The sequence below is a fragment of the Uloborus diversus genome, unplaced genomic scaffold (assembly GCF_026930045.1).
Source record: "Uloborus diversus isolate 005 unplaced genomic scaffold, Udiv.v.3.1 scaffold_1289, whole genome shotgun sequence".
Classification (NCBI taxonomy): domain Eukaryota; kingdom Metazoa; phylum Arthropoda; class Arachnida; order Araneae; family Uloboridae; genus Uloborus; species Uloborus diversus.
In genome coordinates this window covers 24,449-48,172 of record NW_026557975.1, presented here as the reverse complement: position 1 = coordinate 48,172, position 23,724 = coordinate 24,449, and the positions used below count along the sequence as shown (strand labels likewise).

The 23,724-nt window shown below is 32.4% G+C and overlaps 1 protein-coding gene across 1 annotated transcript in view; it reads left to right on the top strand.

Annotated features, from left to right (window-relative positions):
* The first annotated feature begins 2,385 nt into the window (after nt 1-2,385).
* The window catches only part of LOC129232575 (probable Bax inhibitor 1), a 43,565-nt gene continuing 22,226 nt past the window's right edge, over nt 2,386-23,724 (top strand). The window contains exons 1-2 of the mRNA XM_054866708.1: nt 2,386-2,581; nt 22,377-22,485. Of these exons, the coding sequence (XP_054722683.1) occupies nt 2,529-2,581; nt 22,377-22,485 (162 nt within the window). The 5' untranslated portion in view covers nt 2,386-2,528. The remainder of the gene's footprint in view (nt 2,582-22,376; nt 22,486-23,724) is intronic.

The following is a 23,724-nucleotide window of genomic DNA, read 5'->3' as shown; positions in this document are numbered from 1 at the left end:
TCGAAAGTAAAAATTGTACTGTCAACAATAAAAAAATAATGTGTCAATGCAAGTTGTATAATAAAATATATTGTTCCTTGATTTTGTACCACAATTTTCAGAACTAATTTTCAATTTGTTCATTTTGAAAAAAGTAAATTATCTTAACTATTTCATTTTGCCTCACATTCCTCTACTTCGCATGAAAAATGTTGCAACACTGTACACATGTAAATTAATAAATGACAACGTCAAATAGCACAAATTACAGACACGTGGGTTCTACCCCCCCCCCCCCCCCCAAAAAAAAAAAAAATTCGATTTGACATTTAAATGTTCGTTTACATTTAAAAATTTCCAAAAAATATTGTTCCAAAACTCAAATGTCTTTCATATGTATATATGCATAAGACGCTTTTCTAATAGATAGCCCGACGACTTGAACAATAGCACAAATAGCGCCAAGCTCCGCATGAAAGTTTTTAAACTCTCCCCAAAATTATTTTCTGGTTACGGCCCAGCTCTCCATCCTCTTTTTTTTTTTTTTTTTTTTTTTTGAATGAAAAATTGTATGCTTTGCATCAAATTTTCTTTTTAAATAAATTAAATGTTTTCATTTAATGTTTTTATTATTTGAAGATTTTTTATTAGTTTCGCTTCTTTCTTTCTATAGATGTTTTCACAGCTGCTTTTTATATTTTAAATTCATTTTATGGCTCATTTCACGAAAAAAATTTCTCTTTTTTGAAAATTAATATTATTTCTTTTTTATATGAAAGTTAAGTACAGTAAACTAGTATATTATTGCATAGCTCAACATTTTTTCGCATTAGAACTACACTTTTGAAACTTTGACCAAAAAAAAGCTCCAAAATTGTTTCTCCTTTCATGGCTTTTGAAAAGTTTCCACTTTCTGAGGAATTGACTCAGTTTGGTTAATGATTCAGGATTCAGCTGACAAAGATTGCTATGTCTGCATCTGCATCCGAATTTTCTGTAACTGGGAGAAATCTGTATCATAAAATATGTCCGAATCATGTTCAAAAAATATTTAATTTGTAGTAAGATTTTTCAGTATTTCTCTCGAGTCATCATTTAATATCAAATCGTTACGGCAATTTTCTGCATACAAGATGAATAGAAGTTGAATATTAAGGTGCGGTGCGGACCAATAAGAGTCATGGCACAAACTGTGCCATTGAAATTTTAGAAAGGGAGGAGGGGAGTTAAAACAGGGGCGGACTGGCCGCCGGCTCGTCGATCTGCGGGCCGATATGCCCCCAACCCTCTCGGTGCACCTTCGTTTTGTGTGTGCGTGTGTGTGTGTGTGTGCGTGTGTGTGTGTGTGTGTGTGTGTGTGTGTGTGAGTGTGAGTGCCCTCGAACTTGTGCGTCTTGTTTTTTTCCTGCCCTCAAACTTTTTTATTTATTTTATTTATGCTCTCGAACATGTGCACCTTCGAGGTTTTTTTCTTCTTCTTCTTCTTCTTCTTTTTCTTTTGCGCTCTCGAACCTGTGCGTCTGGGTTTCTTTTTGCGATATCAAACCTGCGACTTTATTTTTTTCTTTTCTGTTCTCTTAAACCTGAGCTCCTGCGGTTTTTCTTTTACGCCCTCGAGCGTGTGCGCCTTGGTTCTCCCCCCCCCCCCCTTTGAACTTTTTTTTTTAATTCTATTTTATTTTACTTTATTTACGTCCTCGAACGTGTGCACCTCCGTTTCTTTCCTTTTACTTTGCGCCCTCAAATCTGTGCGCCTTCTCCCCCCCCCCCTCTTTGTGTTCTTTTGGAGTCTAAGTTGGCGCCCTCCTGGGGGATCCAGACCTCTCCTGAGTTCAAAGGCCTTTCTCTATCTTTGGAGGTATGGCATTGGCCTCGCTCTTGAGGGGGGGTCTTTGTAATAATTAGGGGGAAGGGTCATTGCTCTTGGGGGATTTCCTGAAAATATTATGCAAATGCACAGATGCACATTATATGAAACATCATCATGATGAATATGCAGATTATGTTCAACTATTTTAAGGAGGAAACCTAAGTGAATGCAGTAGCTTTTTAAATTACGATAAATGATACTAGCTCCAAAAAAGGTCGTACCAAAAAACATATTTTTGAGCATAATTCTCCCCCCTCCCCCCAATCTAGTCCTTCTGCTCCTGTTAGAGTCCCCATTATGTGCAAATTCTTAATCTAAACGTAGATGCGAACTCCTTTTTGATTGTGTAGGAAAAGTCACTCAAAGTATTACGCAGTCTCATGTATTTTCTAAAAAGTTTGCGGAACAACATAGCAAATTTACTTTTTCCCTTAAAAACACTTCGTAAATTTTACGGAGCGAATAATAATTAATTCAGCAGAATAACAACTAATATTTCCAAATATTTGATTGGCAACACATTTGTTGTTATCGTCACTCGAGGCGTACGTGTTGTGAAATTCTTTAGAGTTCCTCATTCGTCACACAGAATTTACCAGATTGTACTACTCTTTCAATTTAGTGTTGTGGAAAATTTGACCTTACTGGGAATTAAATATTGTTTTAGAATATAACAGACATGGCGACGCAATTCGATATGAATACATTCTTCAGAACGCTGAATCAAAAAATGTAAGTAGTATTTCAAAATGGCAGAATAGTTTCGTTTTAGTTTCTGTAGTTTAAATTCTACAGCTATCTTGTCTGTTTGTTCTTCCAATCCAGGAATATTCTAGTATTTCATAAATTGTCACGCCATTGCAAGTCTGATATTTTTTGTATTTATTTATTGGAGCATATTAAGATTAACTAACGTAAATATTCATTTTATGACAAGTTTAAAAATTTAAATACCAGTTTCAGCTGCTAAATGACGAAAAGGCTATTACTTTTAATGCAGCTGGCCAGTGCTAAAAATTACTGAAATTACGAGTTATTTTTAATATTTATTCTCAGAACGTACTTTTACATACAAAACTTTTGTTGTAATATTGCATCAGAAAAATTTTCCTTGGAAGATTTGGACAGATTAGATTCTTCACAAATGATTTTCAACTGTCACCTAATTTTTTGACGGCGAAGACTATGTGCTTATGTATTTTGGCCTTGCTGATCTTGAAAAGAAATAAAATTGGCCGAAATTTAGCAACTGTCTTGAAATATCCCGTATTACTTCCGCGAGAAATTTTACAATGGAAGGAAATTTCTGCGTTGTAAAAGTTGCATAGCTTTAATGAATGCCCTGACTGCAACAATTAGTTTCAAAATGTAATTATTTCTTCGTAAAAATGAAAAAATAAATAAAAATAACGAAAATTTTCATTCCTTGTTGAAACTTGTTCTCTTTAATCGAGAAGCTATGAACTTTAAAACATATAAGCCATCAAAGTCAATTTAGCTTTCAAATTCTTAAAATCTAAAAGCTATTCATGTTTTCTCCTCAAGTATTCTTTGCAAAAATATCTATAAATAAAATAGGAATCATTACGGAAAAAAGTCTGGAGACACATTTGAATTTCAGAACTAGGTAAAAGTGCCAGTGTTGAATCTCGAGGTCATTCTCAAGTAATGGTAAATCTTGGTTTAATCCATAAAATTTTTTTAAAGTTTAATATTTTATTTTTTAGATGCTGAAGTTTCATGCGGAGATCTAGCTTTGAGCAGGGTTGGTAAAAAAACGGGGGTTTTTTTGAAAAAAAAAGTTTTTGGTTTTTATTACTATTTATAAGAAAAACAATTTTATTTTAGGAAATTCGTGAAGATTTTATGAATTAATTCTTAAGGAATGTTTAATATTAATATTTGTTCCTAATTTCTTCATAATTAATTAAATAATTAATAGTAAAATCTTGTAATTTCATATCCTCATAGATAGAGATTTCTATAGGAGAATATTGCTTGAAAATCTTTATTATATAAAAAATATAATACGTAAATGGATCTTGGTATAAATAATCAAGGAAATAATTTACAGACATTATTAATTACAAATCACTAAGAATAAATTCTTGTAAATTAAGTTCCTCATAATCATGGCTATATAAGATAAATAAAATTAAAATCACGCATTCTGAAACATAGAAAGTATTTTACAGTATCCCAAATGAATCTGATGTACACATTATACAACTTTAAAAATCAAAAGATCAAAGCATATTTTGTTTAAAGATTTTTAAAAAAGTTACAAATCATGTAGTTTATTTACCTAATCAGGGGTCGATACAGCGCCAAATTGGGGCCGCTTTGTGGCCCCTTCACAAAATTCCGCATGGCAAAAGCGGCCCCATTCACAAAATTCCGCGTCACAGAAGCGGCCCCAGTCATAAAATTCCGCGTCGTAAAAGCAGCTCCTTCACAAAAATTTATAAAAAGGCAGCCTTTTCACAATATTTTTTAACCGCAAATGTGTACGCATCTACGCGGGAGCCTCTTCCACCTTCCCCCATCTTATCTTTTTGCTTGAGAGCGTCAGAGGGGGGACGGCAGAGGGACACTTGTGATTGGTAGCTTGTTTTCAGGAAAATCTTAAATTTCACTTTGATTACGCAATATATATTTAGCATTAATTTGTGTTGAGTTTCAAAATCCAATTCTAAAATAACTTTACTTAAAATAAAATTATTTTACATGCTGTTTTTATATTTTTATTTGTTTTGAAGATCTTAATTTCCTTACATCGGCCATGGTAAACGAATTTTTCGCATTTTTGATGTTTACTATACCTTGTTAAGAGGCAAAAAAATAAAATTTCTTATATATTTATTAACATCATTAAATTGCAAAGTTTTAAATGAAATACCTACTCTGTAAGAACGTCAAAAGTCAAAAAATTAAACGCTGAATGCTGGTGCAGTATTATTTTGGGTTTTAATTACTTTTAAGTTTTTCAAACACATACATGGAATCTTTAATGAGTATTTCACTTCTGTGTTAAGAAATATGTGATATCTTTGAGTCTGTTCATATTGTATTTATTAGGAGTTATCATTACGTTCAGCAGCATGTGCAATTTTCATTGCTCTTAAAGTATTTGAGAGGGGCAAATAAGAAATCTGTTGTGAGACTTTCACCTTAAGAAAGTGTGCCTTGCATATGTATATTTGTAAAAAGCAATAAATGTAATGTATGTGTCAAATTACGAATAAAATGTTAAGGGTCTTACTTCCCCCCTCCCCCAGCGCATTTTCTCTTGACAGCTTTGAGGTATTCTTCAAGAACTTGCAATCACCCCTGAAACCTGTCTAGGGCTTTTCTATAACGATACGACAGCTAAAAATGCTTTAATATAATCTTTTCCAAGAAAAAAATCACAAGGTCTTTTTTTACAAAAATAAAGAAAATTCACAAAAATATTTTGCTTTTTCACAAAAATAACGAAATTTCACAAAAATATTTTGCCTTTTCACAAAATGGGGACCCAAAAAATAAAACCTGGATCGACTCCTGCTAATGTATTAGTTACAATTATAGAGACAGGACAAGTAGGTTTTTAGAAAGTCATTATGTTTTCCATTGTAGACATTATTCCTCTTGGTTTAATGCAGTTAGGAATACAATTTTTTTATCAAAGAAAAAGAAATTAAGAGCCTCAAATACATGAGATTTCTTTTATAATATTGGGATAAAAAAGTTTTTTGAAAGATGAAAATTTGGCAGTAATTTTTTTTATAAGAGCACTGAGCTACATGAATATTTTCTGTTTTCATAATTTTATGTATTTTCTTTTCTGGCTTTGACTGCATTGTTTATGGGGCGTGCAAAAGGTCTGCAGGTATAAGCACAATGTTATGCCTATTCTAAGTGGTCTTGGACTTCTTTAGTTATTTTTTCCTCTTGTCATTTAAATATTCTAGCATTAAAATTTATATACACTAAGTATTGCTTCAATGGTGGCATCTATCTAAATGAATCTTAAATAGTAAATAAAGTTTTGGTTGAAATATGCTTTTTGGACTAAAATGAAAAAGACAGAAACGTTATGATAATTGAATATAAAAAAAGAGCTGCTTGGATTTTTTTCTCCATGTAATTTTAGAAAAACTTAGTTGATCTGCCTTGTATATTTATGTACCTAATAGGAAAGCTGCATTGATTTTAAAAAGAAAAAAAATAAAACTATTTAGCAAACTTGCATTACCATAAAAAATATAAGTTTCTGAATTTATTAAATCTGTAATTTATAAAACTTTGGTAGTTACTATGCGTCAATTTGATTTTACTCTTTATAATGATATGTAAAATTTATGAAAACATTTGGGTGGGAAACAATAAAGTTAAAAAAAAAATTTTAAATTAAAAAAAACAAACTTGGTTCAAACCAAACAACCCTGACTTAGAGCCATACAAGTGTCCCCCCCCCCCCAATAAAGCAATAGTTTGAGGAAGGGGGCAAATTTTTGTCCGAAATGTTCATTCAAAAAATATTTTACTTAAAAACTGCAAATAAAGTTATTACATAAAAACTTCCTCATGTAGCAATTGGTAGAGTTATGAAAGGAAGTTAACAACACTACCAAGACAACTAAACGTAATTTTTCAAGTTGGCACAAAAAGTAAAATCCAGTGTAACCATATTTTGTTCATTTTTTTTTTCGGAAAATTCTTTTGTTAAGAACGAAACATTTTTATTGTTACTCAGATGTGCTGTCAATGTCATTAATGCATAATGTATGTGATAGTGAAGAAACTGGGCCAGGTTAAATTTGTAGTTGTAGTTGAGTTATTGCTGTGAATGATTTTATCTATCGTTTTTGCGCCAACTTCAAAAATTCTGTTTAAAAGTATTATGGTGTTCAAAAAATAAAATTATTTTTCACTTTTTAGAGCAATTTTAAAGTTGTGTTCTCCCCCCCCCCCCAATTTCATTCTTTTTAGTGTAAATTTATTTCAGAAATACAGTAGTCTTGAAATTCCGAGTCTCAAAAATCTGAGGTTCCGCTTGTCAAAAAGTTTTTTTTTTCCTTGCTTTTTTTTTTCCTTGCTAGTAGGAATGATATTTTTCCTCTGATTTTTTCATGAAGCAAAATTACATTTTAAAAACCACACATATATTTTCATATATTCCCTTTAGTCTTAATAGAGAAAGGCAGGAAAAAAAATTTAGTAACTATGAGATTCCCTATACAATAGATGTTAAAGAAATGATCTGATGTGCAAATTACATCAGGTTCTTCGTTGTACGCCTTTTAAGTAACAAACATTTTAAATAACTAAAGATGATTTCTGTTTTCTACAAATACTTTTACTAATTATAAAACTTCTTTTTGCTTACCGTAAAGTAATGAAGAACTATTGCAATGGCTGTGTCGCCAGCCATCACTCCTAAAGATGTGAAATTTTGACTTGACTAGAGCCAAAATAATTTGACGAAAGTAATCCACGTGAACTCGAGATTTGACAAATTTTATTTTTTAGTCGATCACACGTTTTGTAGACATCTCAGACCATGTTTGAAAATTGATTCATCAGTGATTAAAATAGAAATTTTTTCATCCCTACAATATTTCCTATATTTTGCCCAAAGAACTGAAATATATGTACGCCTTTTTGTCATTCAAATATAGTGCAAAATTGTAAGTGCTAAGAATTTTCCGGATAGTTCGAGTTTTCAGTAATCCGAGGTGGCATCAGCCCCAATTACCTCGGATTTTCGAGACTCTACTGTAGTAAGTTACCATCACGAAACTTCACCTTTTTTTTCATTAAAATGTTCCATACTAAAGAACCTATAAACTTAATGCAATTTGCATTAAAAATTTATCTTTGTTCTTCTCTGGAATTCTTTTGTGTGTTAATTTAATTAAAACCATTTAAATATGTTTTCCCAAACTAATTTACGTTTCACTGCATACAAGGTGCTTGTGATACAATCCTGTATCTCCGTACTTAGTCCTGATCATCTGTTATTGGCACAGATGATAAGGATAAAAATACTACTATATAGTTGAAGCAAACCTAGCCTGGTAGCACCGTGAAGGCTGCACAGATCCTAATCACTGCATTACCTTGCTTCTAGGTTGGGTTTACCCCCTCTATAGAGCAGTGACACTGAAGAAACTTGATGCTTGCTTCAGAGAAACCTTCATTCAAAATTATCGTTACAATTGCTATTAATATTACTGTTCTATGGCATTCAACTTTTGTAACAATGGGTGTTGTATTTAATCATGGCCACACTTAATTCTTATAGGCTGTAGCAATCGCTGAAACCCATAGAAACAAAGAGGGTGCTACAGGGCACCCCTGTTTCCATTACTTACATTCGTTACATCACTGTAATCGTTATTAAATTCACATTAAATTAAACCTTTTGCGTAAAGAAATAGTTACTGAAAAGTTAGTATCTAAACTAAATGTTTTTTCGACATTTTTTTTTGTTTTGATGTAATATTAATTAAAAATAAAACATGCCATACACAATGCGACTCTTTTGTTATATTTTACACTATTCATTCTTTGTAAAACAAATAAAAAAAAACATCTTATCCTAACACGTTTCTTACCTTCCAGATGCAAATGAAACATAATCTCTGCCAAATCACTTGTTGACCACGCAATTTCTAATGTGAAATACTGACTTGGAAAATATTACGTAAGAATGAGTTTGACCCTCCCCCCCAAGGTACGTTGAGGCTTTTCCAACCCTCCTCCCCCTTGGGACCCTTACGTATTTAATGAATGGCCCCTTATATTCTACTATTTTCATTGAAGATAAATTAGCATAAGGTAATTTTATATTCTTCAAAAATAAATGAACACCCATGTAACAAAAAACACTTATTACAGAATTTGTTCTTTGCGCAGAAATAAGTTCAATCCGAAAAACGGGGCTTTTAAACTGCGAAATCAGCATGCAATCGCTGATTTGAAATGAGTCTGATTGAGGAGCATAACGTACTCCTCGAGCGCAGCGCCATCTGGTTTTCCTCAGATCTGACCTCACTTTTTCACCGTCGATCGGCACACTACTCTTTCTAGGCACTGTAGTTAAAAGTCCTTTTTCTAAGGCCGCAAATGCTTGTATTGCAAGAAAACAAAAATATTGTGCGGGAAATTGAAAACTTTAATTTGGAAAATCCAAGCAAATAATTGTGTTTGGTAAATGAAAATTGGGAAAAAATATTACCACAATATGTTTATCAATTATTGAAATTTACAATGGAGATAGGAGGGACGTAGCCAAACTGAAAGGAAGAGTGGGGAACTCCAAACCCTTCTTTTTACGTCCCCAAAGCTGGCCTGGAAGTGAGTTTTTAAAACTTAGGTTTTGAAAAATCCCGGGAAAACGCTCTCAAACCACATTTCTTACCATAACGTCATTAAAGATGGCCTACACCTAAGTATTTAGGACTGCAATTTCGAAAAGCTGTGAGAGTGCTCCCAACGTAACTTCCGAGAAACGCCCTCTCAATTAATTATTCATCATCATTCAAGGTCGAATAAATTTTGTCTTTTGAACTTCAATTTTTAAAAAACTCCCTGGGGTGTCCCGAAACTGTCGTTCTCCAAATATTACCGACGATCCTCAAAAATTTCATTGTTAAGACTTCAATTCAGAAATTGTTTCGGAGAAGGTTTTGGAGATCTCCCCCGATTCGGGGGAAATATCCAAAACCTTCTACTCCTCTAACAGTATTTAAAATCGTCTACGATTGCGTTAATTGAATTTAATTTTCAAAATTTGCCATGGGAGGACTTCGAATCTCTCTACCCATTAACAATACCGAAAATCTTCTAAAACTGAGGTTTCAACAGACCGAAATTTTTTCGAGAGGATTCCCCCCCCCCCCTCTCCATCTCTCTCTCGCCAGCATCATCGAAAAATGTCTTAAACCTCGCTTTTAGTGCTTCAATTACGAAACATTTCTGGTCTCGAGCTCCTTCAAAACTTCCCCTTTCATCGAAGGTTGGCTTAAATTGCGTTTTCGGAGCTTTAATTTCAAGAAACTGGCGGTGAACTAAATTTTAATAAAAAAAGGCCTACAATCGCGTTTTTAAGGCTTCAAAATTTCAAAAAAAATTCGTGTGGGGAGGGGGGGGCACATCTCTCTCTCCTCCTTAATATCACCATAGATCATCTAAAACTACATTTTTCAAACTATAATTTTCAGATTTTTCCCGGGGGAGAGCCCCCAGACCCCCTTTAGTATCACAATCACAAATAATTCACAATTGAGAATGCGTGCTTGAAGTTTGCATGTTGAAAAATTATAGAACGATGACTCAGAGTCTCTTCCTCCCTAACATCACCATAGGTCGTCTAAAACTGTGTATATCAAATAACAATCTTGAAAATTCCCGAGGTTGATCCCCAAACTCCCTCTTCTGAACATAATTAAATATAACGTACGGTTGTGTTGAGAATTTAAATTTGGAAAAATTATCGGGAGAGGCTATCCTGGACTTCCTCTCCCCCTTCTTCCCAAACTTAAAATATAGTTTAAAACTGTTTTTCTACCTTCAATTTCGAAAAAATACAAGAAGGTAGCCCTCCGACATCTCCTAATTCTGACAGAATATTATCTTTACGATTAAATTTATATTGCTAGTACTAAGGTCAAGTAATATGATTATCCCTGATAAACCAAAAGCCAAATCTTCTCTCTCTCTCTGCATATTGGAACATGCGTTTGAAACAATTAACGGGCCGTCAAAAGCGTACTCCCCTCCCCTCCCCAGTTTTTTTGACCTAGCGACGGCCCTAGTACTCTTTCCAAAATTTAATGACCGTGTCTCTTTTACAATGAAGGGAACATCACAGACGGCATGGAGTTAGTGTCCGTTTCAAAGCTGGATCAGACGATTTGATTTCTTTTCAATTTTTTAAATAAATTTTCTGGAAGTAGCACAATTTTGCATGATGAATGCGTGTGTAAAAATGATGAGAGGTAGAGAGGTCAAAAATGTTTTATTGTTTAATAGTTCTGACCAGTATGCTCTAGTCTTCCGTTAATTCATTTGCACCTCGACAATCGTTAAGAACTAGTTTTGAAGTTTGCGAATAACATATTTTTTATCCCTCCAATTGACAATATATTTTCTTCATTAACAAGCTTAAGCTTGAGAAGAATTTTTCTCCTTTCACTTTACTCCTATCTTCTCTACCATTTTTAAACTAATAGTTTCAATTTATCACTAGTCGACCCGTGCGGAACTCCGCACTGTACTTCGAATCGTTTCATAAGGCATTTCGCTCTTTAAAAATTGCAAAGAAAGAATATTATGAAGAAAAACCGAAAAAAGTAAGCGCACAAGAGAAGGCATGTAATTTGAAGACATCAGTAACAAAACCTCGTTAAATACAACGTTGTGATAATTTGATCGTCGCTCCCTTTTTGGTTGTACGTATTTTCAATGGAAATATAAATATCATTAAAAGTGTGACTGAGTGACACGTGAAAAACCGGTAATTTTGCATGTGCAAAAACAGGTTGTGGCAAATACAGTCCTGCCCATGTGAGCATCTGACGGAAAAAAAAGAAACATTAAAGAGATATTAAGTGGCACGGATTCAAACTGGCGCCATTCTGATTAACAGTACGACGCTCCAACAAACCTAGCAACTGTGCCTTCCTTTTCGAATGCTATTCATTGAAGGAATGCGTAATAAAACACAGTAAAAAAGATTTTCGACGAAAAAAAAAATAAGATCATGCGTCTATGTTTTGTCATTAGCCAGCATGATACAATTTAATATTATTCGTAAAACATGGAATTTGATTAAAGAATGAGGAAGATCTCACGTAGCGATTGAAACAAACATTCTAGAGAAAAAATAAATTCGGTTGAAAAAAAAGTGTTTTTATTTTTAAATATTCCACAATTTCCCATAGCATGCTTCTTTAACCTGTACGGCTTAAAAGCCCGCACTTGTTTTTCTTTTAATCGAACATTTAAAATTCAAAACCAAAACCAGTTGAACTGAGTCCGTTTTTTAAGTGTAATTTTTCGAACGTAGACAGAATGTTTTTTTTTTTCAGCCGAAAGCAGAGGAGTAGAAAAGGATTTCTTACTAATGAAGTTAATAGTAATTTTAATGTTTTATATCGTATTCGAATAAATAATTAAAAATTTACTGGTTGAAACTCGTAGTTTTAATTTGGCGTAGTATTTTTTCATTTGTACAAAAGTTCGAACACTGCTATTAGAAAAATCTACATTTCAGCATACAATGAAAATATTTTTCTGCACAAAAAGGATTCCCTTGAGGTATATCTAATATTTTTTTATGCTTACATTATGCTCAGTGGTCTGGACGGAGTCAAAGCTTAAAAAAAAGGGAAGAACACCCTTCGATTAGCAGTCAACTTATCTGAATGATAACTGTGGCCTGCGTAAAGGAGTCGAAACACCAAATAGCATTCCCACTGTATTTATTTTATTACGTGTGTTATCTGTTGTATGTTATGAGTACATGTAATGCGTAATATTACTGTAAATTTGCTATTATGTCGGACAGCTCGAACTGGCCCAAAGTTCAGACAGTTTATAGCCCAACGCTCTACCGAAAAAAAAACACATTTAATTTTAAATATTTTTCCTTGCTGAGAAGTGTTTTTTTTTTTTTTTTAATTTTTACAATTTGTTTTTGTAGGCTGTTTGAACCGTTATGACTTAGATGGCAGCACGTGTTCATCATTTAACAGCACGGTTGAAATACAAAATAATTTGTTAAGTTCTTTTTTAAGCGTAGCTTTTCAAATGTAGTAAAAATGTGATACGCTATTTGTTATTTTGTAAAAAGAAGAAAAATATATATATTACCCTTTAAATTGAGGTAGTATTCTTTTATTTGTACAAAGAGTCAAAAACTCATTAGAAGAATCTATATTTCAACATACGATTTATTATATTTTACTGAACAAAAAACAATTCCAATGTAATCTGAAATCTTAAACCTGATACTTATATTTTCGCTTACATTATGCTTTAGTTTTCTTCCCGGAGCCAAAGCTTAAAAAAAAATAAACCCGCACAATTGAGTATCAATTTAGCTCCGTGTTGCATCAAGTTTACATAACAGCTAGGAGCGCTTTTTCCTCATGTATTCCCTCCTATTTGTTTTTCATGTAAAGCGCGATATTTTTTAAATTTTTTGATGCAGATTGTCCGGACGTGGGCCCGAACATGCATTCTCCTGGTTACCAGACGAACGCTCTGCCGATCAAGCTAGTCAGCTCTGTCCGTAGCAGTGCAAGTTAAAGTTATAAATTTAACCGAAAACCTCATTCTGGTTCTTTAAAACAGGTTTTTTTGCCCGAAGAAACAATTTTTAGACCGTGGGTCTATTTTTCGTCAGTAGTCTGCACGATAAGGTTTAAAATAAGGTGTAGATCAAAGAAATCGATCAAGAATTGAGGAAAATCTCGCGTAGAAACCAAAAACAGGCTACAGAAATAATATATAAGGATTAGATGATTTTTATTACAACTTTCAGTGATGTTTGTTACAACAGTCTGTTCTTAAGGTGCTTAAACTATGTTTCATAAATCATATTTACTTTCTTCTATATCTGATATGTATAGAAGGATATTTGATTCATTAAAATTATCCAGTTCTGATTTTCGATGTGTGCTGAATAGCAGAATCCATTTTTGAGGATTTCTGAAACATATGTCACTGTGTCTGATCCATCTTTTTTGGATATGCAACTTCAATTTTGGAAAACTTCCAGGAGAGCGCCCCCCCCCCCCCACTGTGGCGCCACAATAACACCCTCTTTATCATCAAGAGTCATCTAAAACTGCGTTTATCGAACTGCAATTTTGAAAAATTTATAGGAGAGAGTCCCTGATTCTCCCCTCTTTCCTTAACATGATCACACACAAGCCTAGAATTGCGTTTTTGGAGTATCAATTTCAAACAATTGCCGGGGGAATGGCACCAAAATTCACCTTCCACTAACATTATCCAAATCTATCAAAACTGCGTTTTTAAAGCTACAAATTCGAAAATTTAAGTGGAACACCCCTTCCCCCCCTATTCTCATCAACATTATTCAAAAATAGTGTTAAATTTGATATTCTGGGCTTCAATTTCGAGAAAATTCCGGGAGAGCTTCCGAAAACTTGTTTTCTTAACGTCACAAAGGTCGGCTGCAATTGCGGTTTTAGAGCTTCAATTTCAGAAAACTGCTTTTCCCCCAACCATAAATAGCGTTTTTAAGACTTGAATTTTGAAAATTTTCCTGGGGCAAGCCCTAGGATCTCTTCTTTCCCTAACATTACCACAAATAGTCTAAAACTGTAGTTTTTAGAACTACAATTTTGAAAACAAAGGAAAAGCTCTCTTTCACACAACATTAAACTATCTGTAATTGTGCTTTTAAAGTTTCAATATTGCAAAATTACCGGGAAGGGCACACTAAACATCTTATCCCCCAAACATCACCGGAGATCGTCTAAAACTGGTTTTAAAACTACAATTTCGAAAATTTTCCGGAGAAGAAACCCCCGAACACCCTATCTAAGTGACAATAAAATAAGATTCATATTTTATAGATTCATATTGCATACATCTAGTAATGACTCCATCCCAAGGCAGAAAGTTGAATCCACTCTTCCTGTCATTGTTTATACGTTTGAAAAAAAAATAAGGTGTAGCAAAATTCAGAGGTACCCAAAACTTGTTTACTCAAGGTGCACGTTGTAAAATTTGGGAAGGCAAGGCAGGTAAACAATCCAACAATATTTCAGTTCAGATGCTATTTGTTAGCGCTACCCCCCCCCCCCCCACCATGAATTTGATTAGAAATTAAACACTCTAAAAACTTATATTTAAACCGATTCGAAAGCGAGAAAAATTTTGGGGGGGGGGGGGAATTTGCGCCATTGAGCTTGGGGGGATGGGCACCCCTGTAAATTTTAACGCTAGAATATTTAAATAACAAGAGAAAAATCCAAGAACACATAGAGTAGGCATAAATTGCGCTTATACCTGCAAACTCTTTGCATTCCCGATATACGATGCAGTCAGAGCAAGAAAAGAAAATATATAAAATTATGAAAACAGAAAATATTCATGTAACTCGGTGTTCTTATTGAAAAAAAAAAATTAATGGCAAATTTTCACTTTTCAAGGAACTTTTTTTATCCCAATATAATAAAAGAAGACTCATGTATGAATGGTGGAAGAATAAATAAACATACATTTTTATAACAGTTTTCATTATTAAAATATGTTAAAAAAATATTTTCATACCGAGGTTTTTATTATTTTTTTTTCTTTGACAAAAAATGTATTCTAAGTGCATTAAACCAGGATAAATGTCTATAACAGAAAACATAATGATTTTCTTAAAACCTACCTGTCCTGTTTCTATAATTGTCACTGATACAATAGGTAAATAAATTACATGATGTGTAGCCTTTTCTTTTAATTTTGAAACAAAATAGCATTGATCTCTGTAATGTATATCAGACTTGTGATTAATTTGTAGATACTGTAAAATAGTTTCAAATGAGGAAATTAATTTACAAAAATTTATTCTTGGTTATTTGTAATTAATGTCTGAACTATCACAGTAAATTATTTCTTGGATTATTTATACCAAGGACCATTTGCATATTTTATTTTCTAAGATTTTCAAGCAATATTCTCCTATAAAAGTATCTATGTATGAAGAAATGAAATTAAAAGGTTTTACTCTTAATTATTTAAATTAATTACAAAGAAATTAGGTTCAGATAGATAGGGATTGCAATACCGGACCAAAAATACAATACCGGTATTCTGTATTTTTAAAACATACCAGAATACCAGTACTTGAAATTTCTCAAATTGCTTCAAAAAATATTGTTTCGTGTCCACATTTCATAATTTTGTACAAAAATTGTATTATTATGAAAACATATTGTGAACAAATATAAAATGAAGGAACAAATGTCATAATAGAAATCGATGCTGGTAAAACATAATGCATGTATTGAATTGTCTGTACGCCTGGAACTCATTTTGGTGCTCAACTTTTACAGTTGAAACTACTCTTTCTGAATTTACACAGGTCAGTGGTACTGTTAACAATGCATGATACACCTCCTCTAATTTTATAGCCTAAAAGTATTTTATCTTCAAAACAAATTCGGTCTGTTGCATGTCATTTTTGGATAAAAACTTTTGTGTTTGTGTTTCTATTTTTTTTTAATTTAAAGCTAGTTAAAGTTTCTTTCCTGAGAGACTATACTTTTCTAATATTAAACATCAGCTTGAACAGGAGGGGTTTGTGTTTACTTTTTATTAACTTTTTGGTTTGAAATTTACGATGACTTAATTTGATGATGTTGATATCTTTTATTCGTTTTAGCTTTCTTTTCAAAGTTCTTTGCAATTATAATTATGTAGATATCTGAAAATCCACTATAATATTAAAATCTGTTCGCGTCCGTCTGTCTGTCTGTCTGTCTCTGTCTGAAGATCGATCTTCTCGAAAACCACTGCGAATCGGGAGTCAAACGAGATACCGATCAGTTCGAAATTTTTCAAAGAAAACAATAGGACCAATCTCATAATTGTACGACTTTAATTAGTGGAGATATTAATTAAAACGTTAATTAACATAACGCTATTAAGGAATTTTTATTTCTTTCCTGTTGCCATTTTGCATATGGGTGAGCAAATGAAATTCTAATAATTGTGTCACAAGAGATTTTTTTTGGCTGCTGTCCAAATCTTAAAACAAAGTTTCCATTTAGAATTTCATTTTTAATTAGTTTAAAATTTGTTGCTCTATTCGGACATTTATCGTCTGTCCTTTCTTATTTTTTCGCATTCAACGTTCTTAACTCTCTTCAGCATATGAAAAATGTTTCTTTAGTAATGTTTATTGATTGAAATGTAAGTTTATCATTCACCTGCCTCATATTTGGGTACATTTAGGATGTGCGACTAATTATGTTTATTTTGTTGGACTTTTTCGGTCGCATGGGTGAGTTTTCGAATTGTAATAACTCTTTTTCCTTCCTGTTTCTATTTTTAAAATACAGTTTATATCGTTAAAAGAACATGTTAAATTAAGATTGTTTGGATTTCTTTGTGACACAGAGTTGAACTAAAAAGATTGTTTGTAAGGATTTTAACTAAAGCTAAATTGGAATCTGATGACTTGGTATTAAAGTAATGCTTATTGGTAGTTATTTAGTCTTGGTGCTTTAGTTTCACGTAATCAACCAAAAAGTATGTCATTCTATGTAAAAAGCTGATTGTAATTGTAAATAAATAGTTCAGATATAGTCTATCAGATGTAATTCATTTTAACGTGAGCACAGATTATAGTTGATAATGCATATATTTTCATCTTTTGTGCTAATTGAAAATACTCATAACTTGTATCATTGGCAACTATGATTAACGAAGATATTTTTGACAAAAATATGCTCTACTGGTGTTTTGCAAACCTTGCATTACGCGTATTTTTTTATTCCTCAGCGCTTTAGAAACTGATGTCGGAGTAATACAAAAACACCAATTGGACATCTCTTTCATTTTTTAAGTAGCCCGTGCAACGCCGGGCACGCAACTAGTATCTTTAAATTTGTGGAATATATTTATGCTTTTCCTCTACGCAAATTTTCAAGGTAGTATATAATTTCTAAATATTATCTTTCCAAGTATGAAGCCAAATAGCGAGACGGCACAACAAACCAATACTGGTGCCAACAAATTATCATTTGTAATGCTAACAAAAACAATTTTTGTTAAAATTTAGTACAGTTGAGACAAATATTTAAGAAAAAAATCATAAAGCGTTCCTTCAATTGATGGTTTGAATAAATTATTCATTGGACAAGGGGGGGGGGCATTCAAAATTATATTGAAACTAACTTTCTCAAAAGGGAAAACGAGCGATCAGGGAAATGGAAAAAAAAATTTCATGGTGCACAAAATACTTTTGTTTAATGATATTCTCTTAGTTCATGCTTTTGAAGCTAAATCTTTACATCAAAAGATTGATTTCAGTTCTGTATCATGGGAAAATAATTACATTTAAAATATAAATAGATATTTAATAAATTAAGTTGAAAATTCTTGATTTAAAACTATTTTTAGCTAATACCGAAAATACCGGTATTTTCCTCAGCAAATACCGGTATTACGAAATGGAAAAATTTCTCGATGCCGGTATTCGGTTTACCAGTATTGCAATCCCTAGGTACAAATATGAATACAGTGAAGCACCATTTATAAGTTTCTCTTTTATACCTTTTATCAATTATACGTTTTAATACATATTAATGTATCCTGCTATGCATTTTTTCATTTGTACGCTTTTTTCATACAGTCCCTTTAGAAATGTATAAGCAGTGCTTCACTGTATTAAACATTCCTTAACAATTAATTGATAAAATCTTCATGATTTTCCTAAAATTAAAATGTTTTTCTTACAAATAGTGTATAAACCAAATACACCCTTTTTTTTTTGTTTTTTCAAAAAATCTGTTTTTTCCCCAACCCTGAAATTTACTGTTTTTTGCCCATAACTTTTTTCTAAAGAACAAATATGGTCAAACAATGTAATGAGATCTAAGTTGAGCTATCTCCTATCCATTAAAAAAATAATCAAAATTGGATCACTAGGTGAGATACTGTGAGTGGACAAAAAAGAAAAAAACATACATCCTGTATGAACTAACTGATAAGAAGAAAAGTCTGTAGTTGGGTTTTTTTGAAGTCCGTAAAAAATAATTTTTTAAATGGTTTTTGCATGTAAAGTTTCACATGATATTTTAATGAAAATTCTTTTTTTAATCATATATTAAAGAACAATAAATTGATTAAATGTTTGCACTAAAATTTTAAAACTTGTACAATTTCTTTTTTTGATTCATATTTTTAATATAATACATTCTGTAACTACAATGAACAAAAACCAGAGTTTCCGCTACGGTCGCATTTTTCGCATAATGCGAAAACACCATCTGAATTGCGAAAATAAAGCAATGCATTTTCGCTCTTTTGCTCAAATAAAAAATAATTAGTTTTTTAAATAAAGAAAAAATGTATGATCCTAGAGAGGAAGCGTGCATGGCGATAATAAACTTGATCTTTTTTAAATCTTAGCTAGGATGTTTAAACTACAATTAAGTTCAATAACTATTAGTCTTATCCAGCATTATGTCTCCCCAAAAACTGCTTTATTAGGAGGAGGGGACTGCAACGTTCTAAACACCAATCATGTTTTCTTTTTTTATTTTATGTTTTAAAAAATTGCTGTTGTACTTATTTCTTCAAGGATGTCACAAATGAAATATGAATTTTATTTTCAACTGGCGATGAAACACACTGAGGCATATATAAATATATGAGAATGTGTAACATTTTAGCATTTTGCTAACAGCTTAAACCCTGACAAAAACTATAGTTTCTTAAGACAATTTTTAGAAACAAATTATTGGCATTTTCCTTAAGTCAGGTGTTAATTTAGTTTTTGATAATGAAATGGCCCTATAGTCGAGAAGAAAATCTTCACAAAGTTGTAAAAGATTCATAAATATATATTTTTCCCTTCAGCAAATTAAACATATTCACTAATTGATTTTATTGATATGATTCTATCCTGTGTACACATACTGTTTTAATGAGAAAAGTAGCATTTTTAAAATCCAACATAAAAAATTATTTATGTCCAATGTAATCAATTAAATAAAGCATAAAGTTAGTAAGATGTGGAAAAAGTTTTTGATGCTAATCAACAATCAGTTTAATGTTAGTTTTGAATTTCTTTGTTGAATCTAGTTCAGATAATAATTTTTCATTACTGATGTAGATTAAAATTCCCTCTTTGTTAAATCTTCAGTTATTTAGTTGATTAGCCCAAAAAATATAGTTTTTAAACACGTAATCTTTGAAGTGCAAAAGATAAGTATTGAGTTAATGCTTGCTGTTCAATTAAGTGTATTGATACATAATTGTTAGTGCGTTCATATATATATATGAATTCATATAAATATATTATACAATTTAATGTCACGCTCCTAGGTAGCACAATGGCAAGTGTACTCAACAACGAGAAACACAAAAGAATATTAACAATGTAAATTGAAAACCATGTAAATAGGAAAAGTTGAATAATATGAACATTAAGATAAATAATAGAATGGGCAGTAACTGCAGAGGTTGATCTAGGCCAAAATTGGGTCCGCTTTGCGGCCCCTTCACAAAATTCCACATCATAAAAGCGGCCCCATTCACAAAATTTGTCATCATAAAAACGGCCCCATTCACTATATGTAGCAGATACTCTGGAAGTAAAATTTGTTTGACTGCATCACTTTTTAAGATCTTTGATTAAGTATAAGGCTTTTAAGCGTATTTTTGCTATATATTAAGTCATTTGCTCTTACTATATTCGTTACAGCTTTCTCAATAAAGTATGACGACTAAAAATGCTTTGATATTGCGTTTTTCCCCGAAAAAAAAAGCCAAATTTATGAAAATTTATTTTTTACAAATATAAACTTCACAAAAATATTTTACTTTTTCACAAAATGCGGACCCAAAAACTAAAACCTGGATCGACCCCCTGAACTGCTACGTTATCAAAGAGTTGGAGCAGTTGGCATATTATAATTTGCAGGTTTCTATAGAGGTAGGTAACGCACAAGTCAGTGAGTGTTTGCATTTTTATCAAATTAGCTAGAATTTACTTGCTTATTTCAACTATGTGGTAGGCTTAGTATTGGTTGACATTAAAAGAGTATTATAAAAGGAGACAAGTTTTTTGATAATGCTGACATTTACTATCCCCCTCCCCCCCTCTCTGACTTGCAAAAAAAAGAGAAATCAGAAAACTTACCCATTCTATTAGAAAAACATAAAAACGCCAAAATTTCGGTCTTCCAAGTACACGAATCCCATGTCAGTTCTAACAGGTAACCAAAGGCTGTGCATCCAAGTGAATCTCCCTTGCAAAAGGTTTTGAGCGCTCCTTATCATTCAAGCCATCCAATGGACCTGTTGCCATTCGTAGTTTTTTGGAGCGGAGACTATAATTGTCGATGTTTTATAACAGATTTCTTGAATAAAATAAAATGTAAAATTGGCAGGATAAAAATTGTAGTAGTACATATCCGCAGCATATTTAAAACATTGTTAAAGTGAATGTTGTTACATATCTTTAAAAATCTGCTTAACTGTCCAATCATTAACTATTATTTATTGATTAAAAACTTTCTTATGCAAATTGCTAAACCAATGTGGCCCACTTTTTGCAAAAAAATTGAAATTATCCTTTTTCTCGTAGATATCAGTGATGAGTCCAGAATTATCGATTTTAAAAGAAATATCGAAAAAAAATAGCGGATTGTATGTCATCATTGGCTTAATTTAATTGTAAACTTTGTGAGTAAATTAGATTGAATTTCTCTTCCAAGTTACTGTTGAAAATCAGGATGTCATCGATATATCTAAAGATATTGTGTTTTTTGTTACGTTGAATCGTGTACTTGAATTCATAGAAAAATAAATATAAATTGGCAGCCATGCTAGAATAATATATGCCAATTACGTGAACCTGTTTAAGTGTAAAATTATTGAAAGTTACGAAATTTTTTAAAAAACAGAAATGGCAAATACTGTCAAATTCTTATCAATTCCAAACTCCTCACCAATATGAAAAGTATCAAAGTTTTAATTTCCATCGATGATTTATATAAAACTCAGTTGATACTTTTCATATTGGTGAGGAGCTCGGAATCAATATGAATTTTTAAAAATAGTCTCCGCCCAAATAACTGCGAATGGCAACAGGTCTATTGAATGGCTTGATAAGGAGCGCTCAAAAGCTTCTGCAAGGGAGGCGTTCACTTGGATGCACAGCTTTCGGTTACCTGTTAGAACTGACATGGAATTGGAGTTCCTGTACTTGGAAGACCGATATTTTGGCGTTTTCATGTTTTTCTAATAGAATGGGTAAGTTTTCTGCTTTCTCTTTTTTTGCAAGTCAGAGCTGGGGGTGTTGGATAGAACATGTCAGCATTATCAAAAAACTTGTCACTTTTATAATACTCGTTTTATGTCAACCAATACTAAGCATATCACGCAGTTGAAATAAGCAAATAAGTTCTTGCTAATTTGTTAAAAATACAAATACTCGCTGATTTATGAATTATCGACCTCGATAGAAAGCTGCAAATTATTATAATATGCCAACTGCTCCAGCTTTTTCATAACATAGCAGTTACTGTCCATTCTATTATTTATCTTAATGTTGTTATTGTGCAACTTTTCCTATTTACGTGGTTTTCGATTTACATTGTTAATATTCTTTTGGGTTTCTTGTTGTTTAGTACATTTGCCATTGTGCTACCTACGAGTGTGACATTAAATTGTATAATATATATAGTATACATTTAATACTATAGCTGTATTTGCATTGTCTAAATGTAGAATATTTTACTTCAAGTTTCAATAATTATATATATTTTAATTTTAGGGAGCCTCCACTTCAGACCCATATGAAAAATGTGTATTCTTGTGTAGCACTCTCCACTCTAGCTGCAGCTGTGGGCAGCTTTGTACACTTATTCACTGGAATTCTATCGGTATTTTGCTTTTTTATTTGTGACTACCATTCAAGTCTGTTGTCTTAAAAATGTTTTGTGCTAAAGTTTCATGTAAAAAGCTTGTCCAGTGGATGCCGGTTAATTGAATCAGCCGCTTTAAAGAATCAAATCGTCAAAAACAGAACATGTTCCAGCTTTATTGAATCAACCGCTTTTTGGAATCAAAGCTGTTTAGAACAAATGTGATTCATATAAGCGGCGACCACTGTATATGATAGTTATGCATATAGCTTTCAACACTTATTTATTTGTCTTTTTAAATGAAGTTTTTGATTGTTACGAAATAATAATGTGAGCTTATTCTCTACTTAACATTTCTTTTCTGCAATATTTTACAGCCAATAAAATAAATTGGGGGGAGATTATTCGTAATATCATTACTAAACTTAGTAAATGTGACAGATTATTGAATATTTGAAAATTATGGAATTTTCTTACACTGTCCTTTATGTAAACAAATTGTTAATATTCTTGACTAAGAGGGCACTGCTCAGTGCCCCTGTTAAGCTAACTTTCCATGCGCCCTCTTTACCGTTTAGAAGTTTTAACAGAACTTCATCACAAAACGAAACTTTTTTCTCAAAGTGAAGTTTCTTTCTCACAAGTCTAGCCTTAAATGTCACTCCCTCATTTCAATCACCTTTCTACTAGAATCTGACCAGAATAAGCTTTTCATTATTTAAAAAATAATTACTGTCCAAAAATAGAATTTGTATGTATCTAGTTTACCAAAAAGTAAAAAAGGCACTGTTACAAAACTTCTATCCAAAAGTACCCTTTTGTCTGAAAGTGCACTACCCTTTTTTTGGTCTGGGGGAAACTCGATTCAAGGGCTGCTTTGACTGGTAGGGTGAGATTGTGACTCTTGAACTTTTGAATGGTTAGAATATTAGCTACTTCTGTGCTTGCTACAAGATGAGGAACTGAGACAGTAAAAAGCAAAAGGATGTAAGTGGAGAAATAAATTTGGAGATAGCCAGTACACATGGTAGGTAAACCTCTCCTCTGTCTTGGGGCAAGAGATGGTACTAGTAGCCCTGGTAGTTGCTGCTATACCACATGATTTAGAAAAAAATTTCAATGAAAGCCTACCTAGGATGTTATCTTTAAACGCATTTTACTCAAAATTTGAAAATGTCCACTTTCATCCCTTTGCCTCTCATTGCCTCAGTTGTTTCTTGTGCCAGGTAAGTACTGCTATGTATTTAGTTATTACTT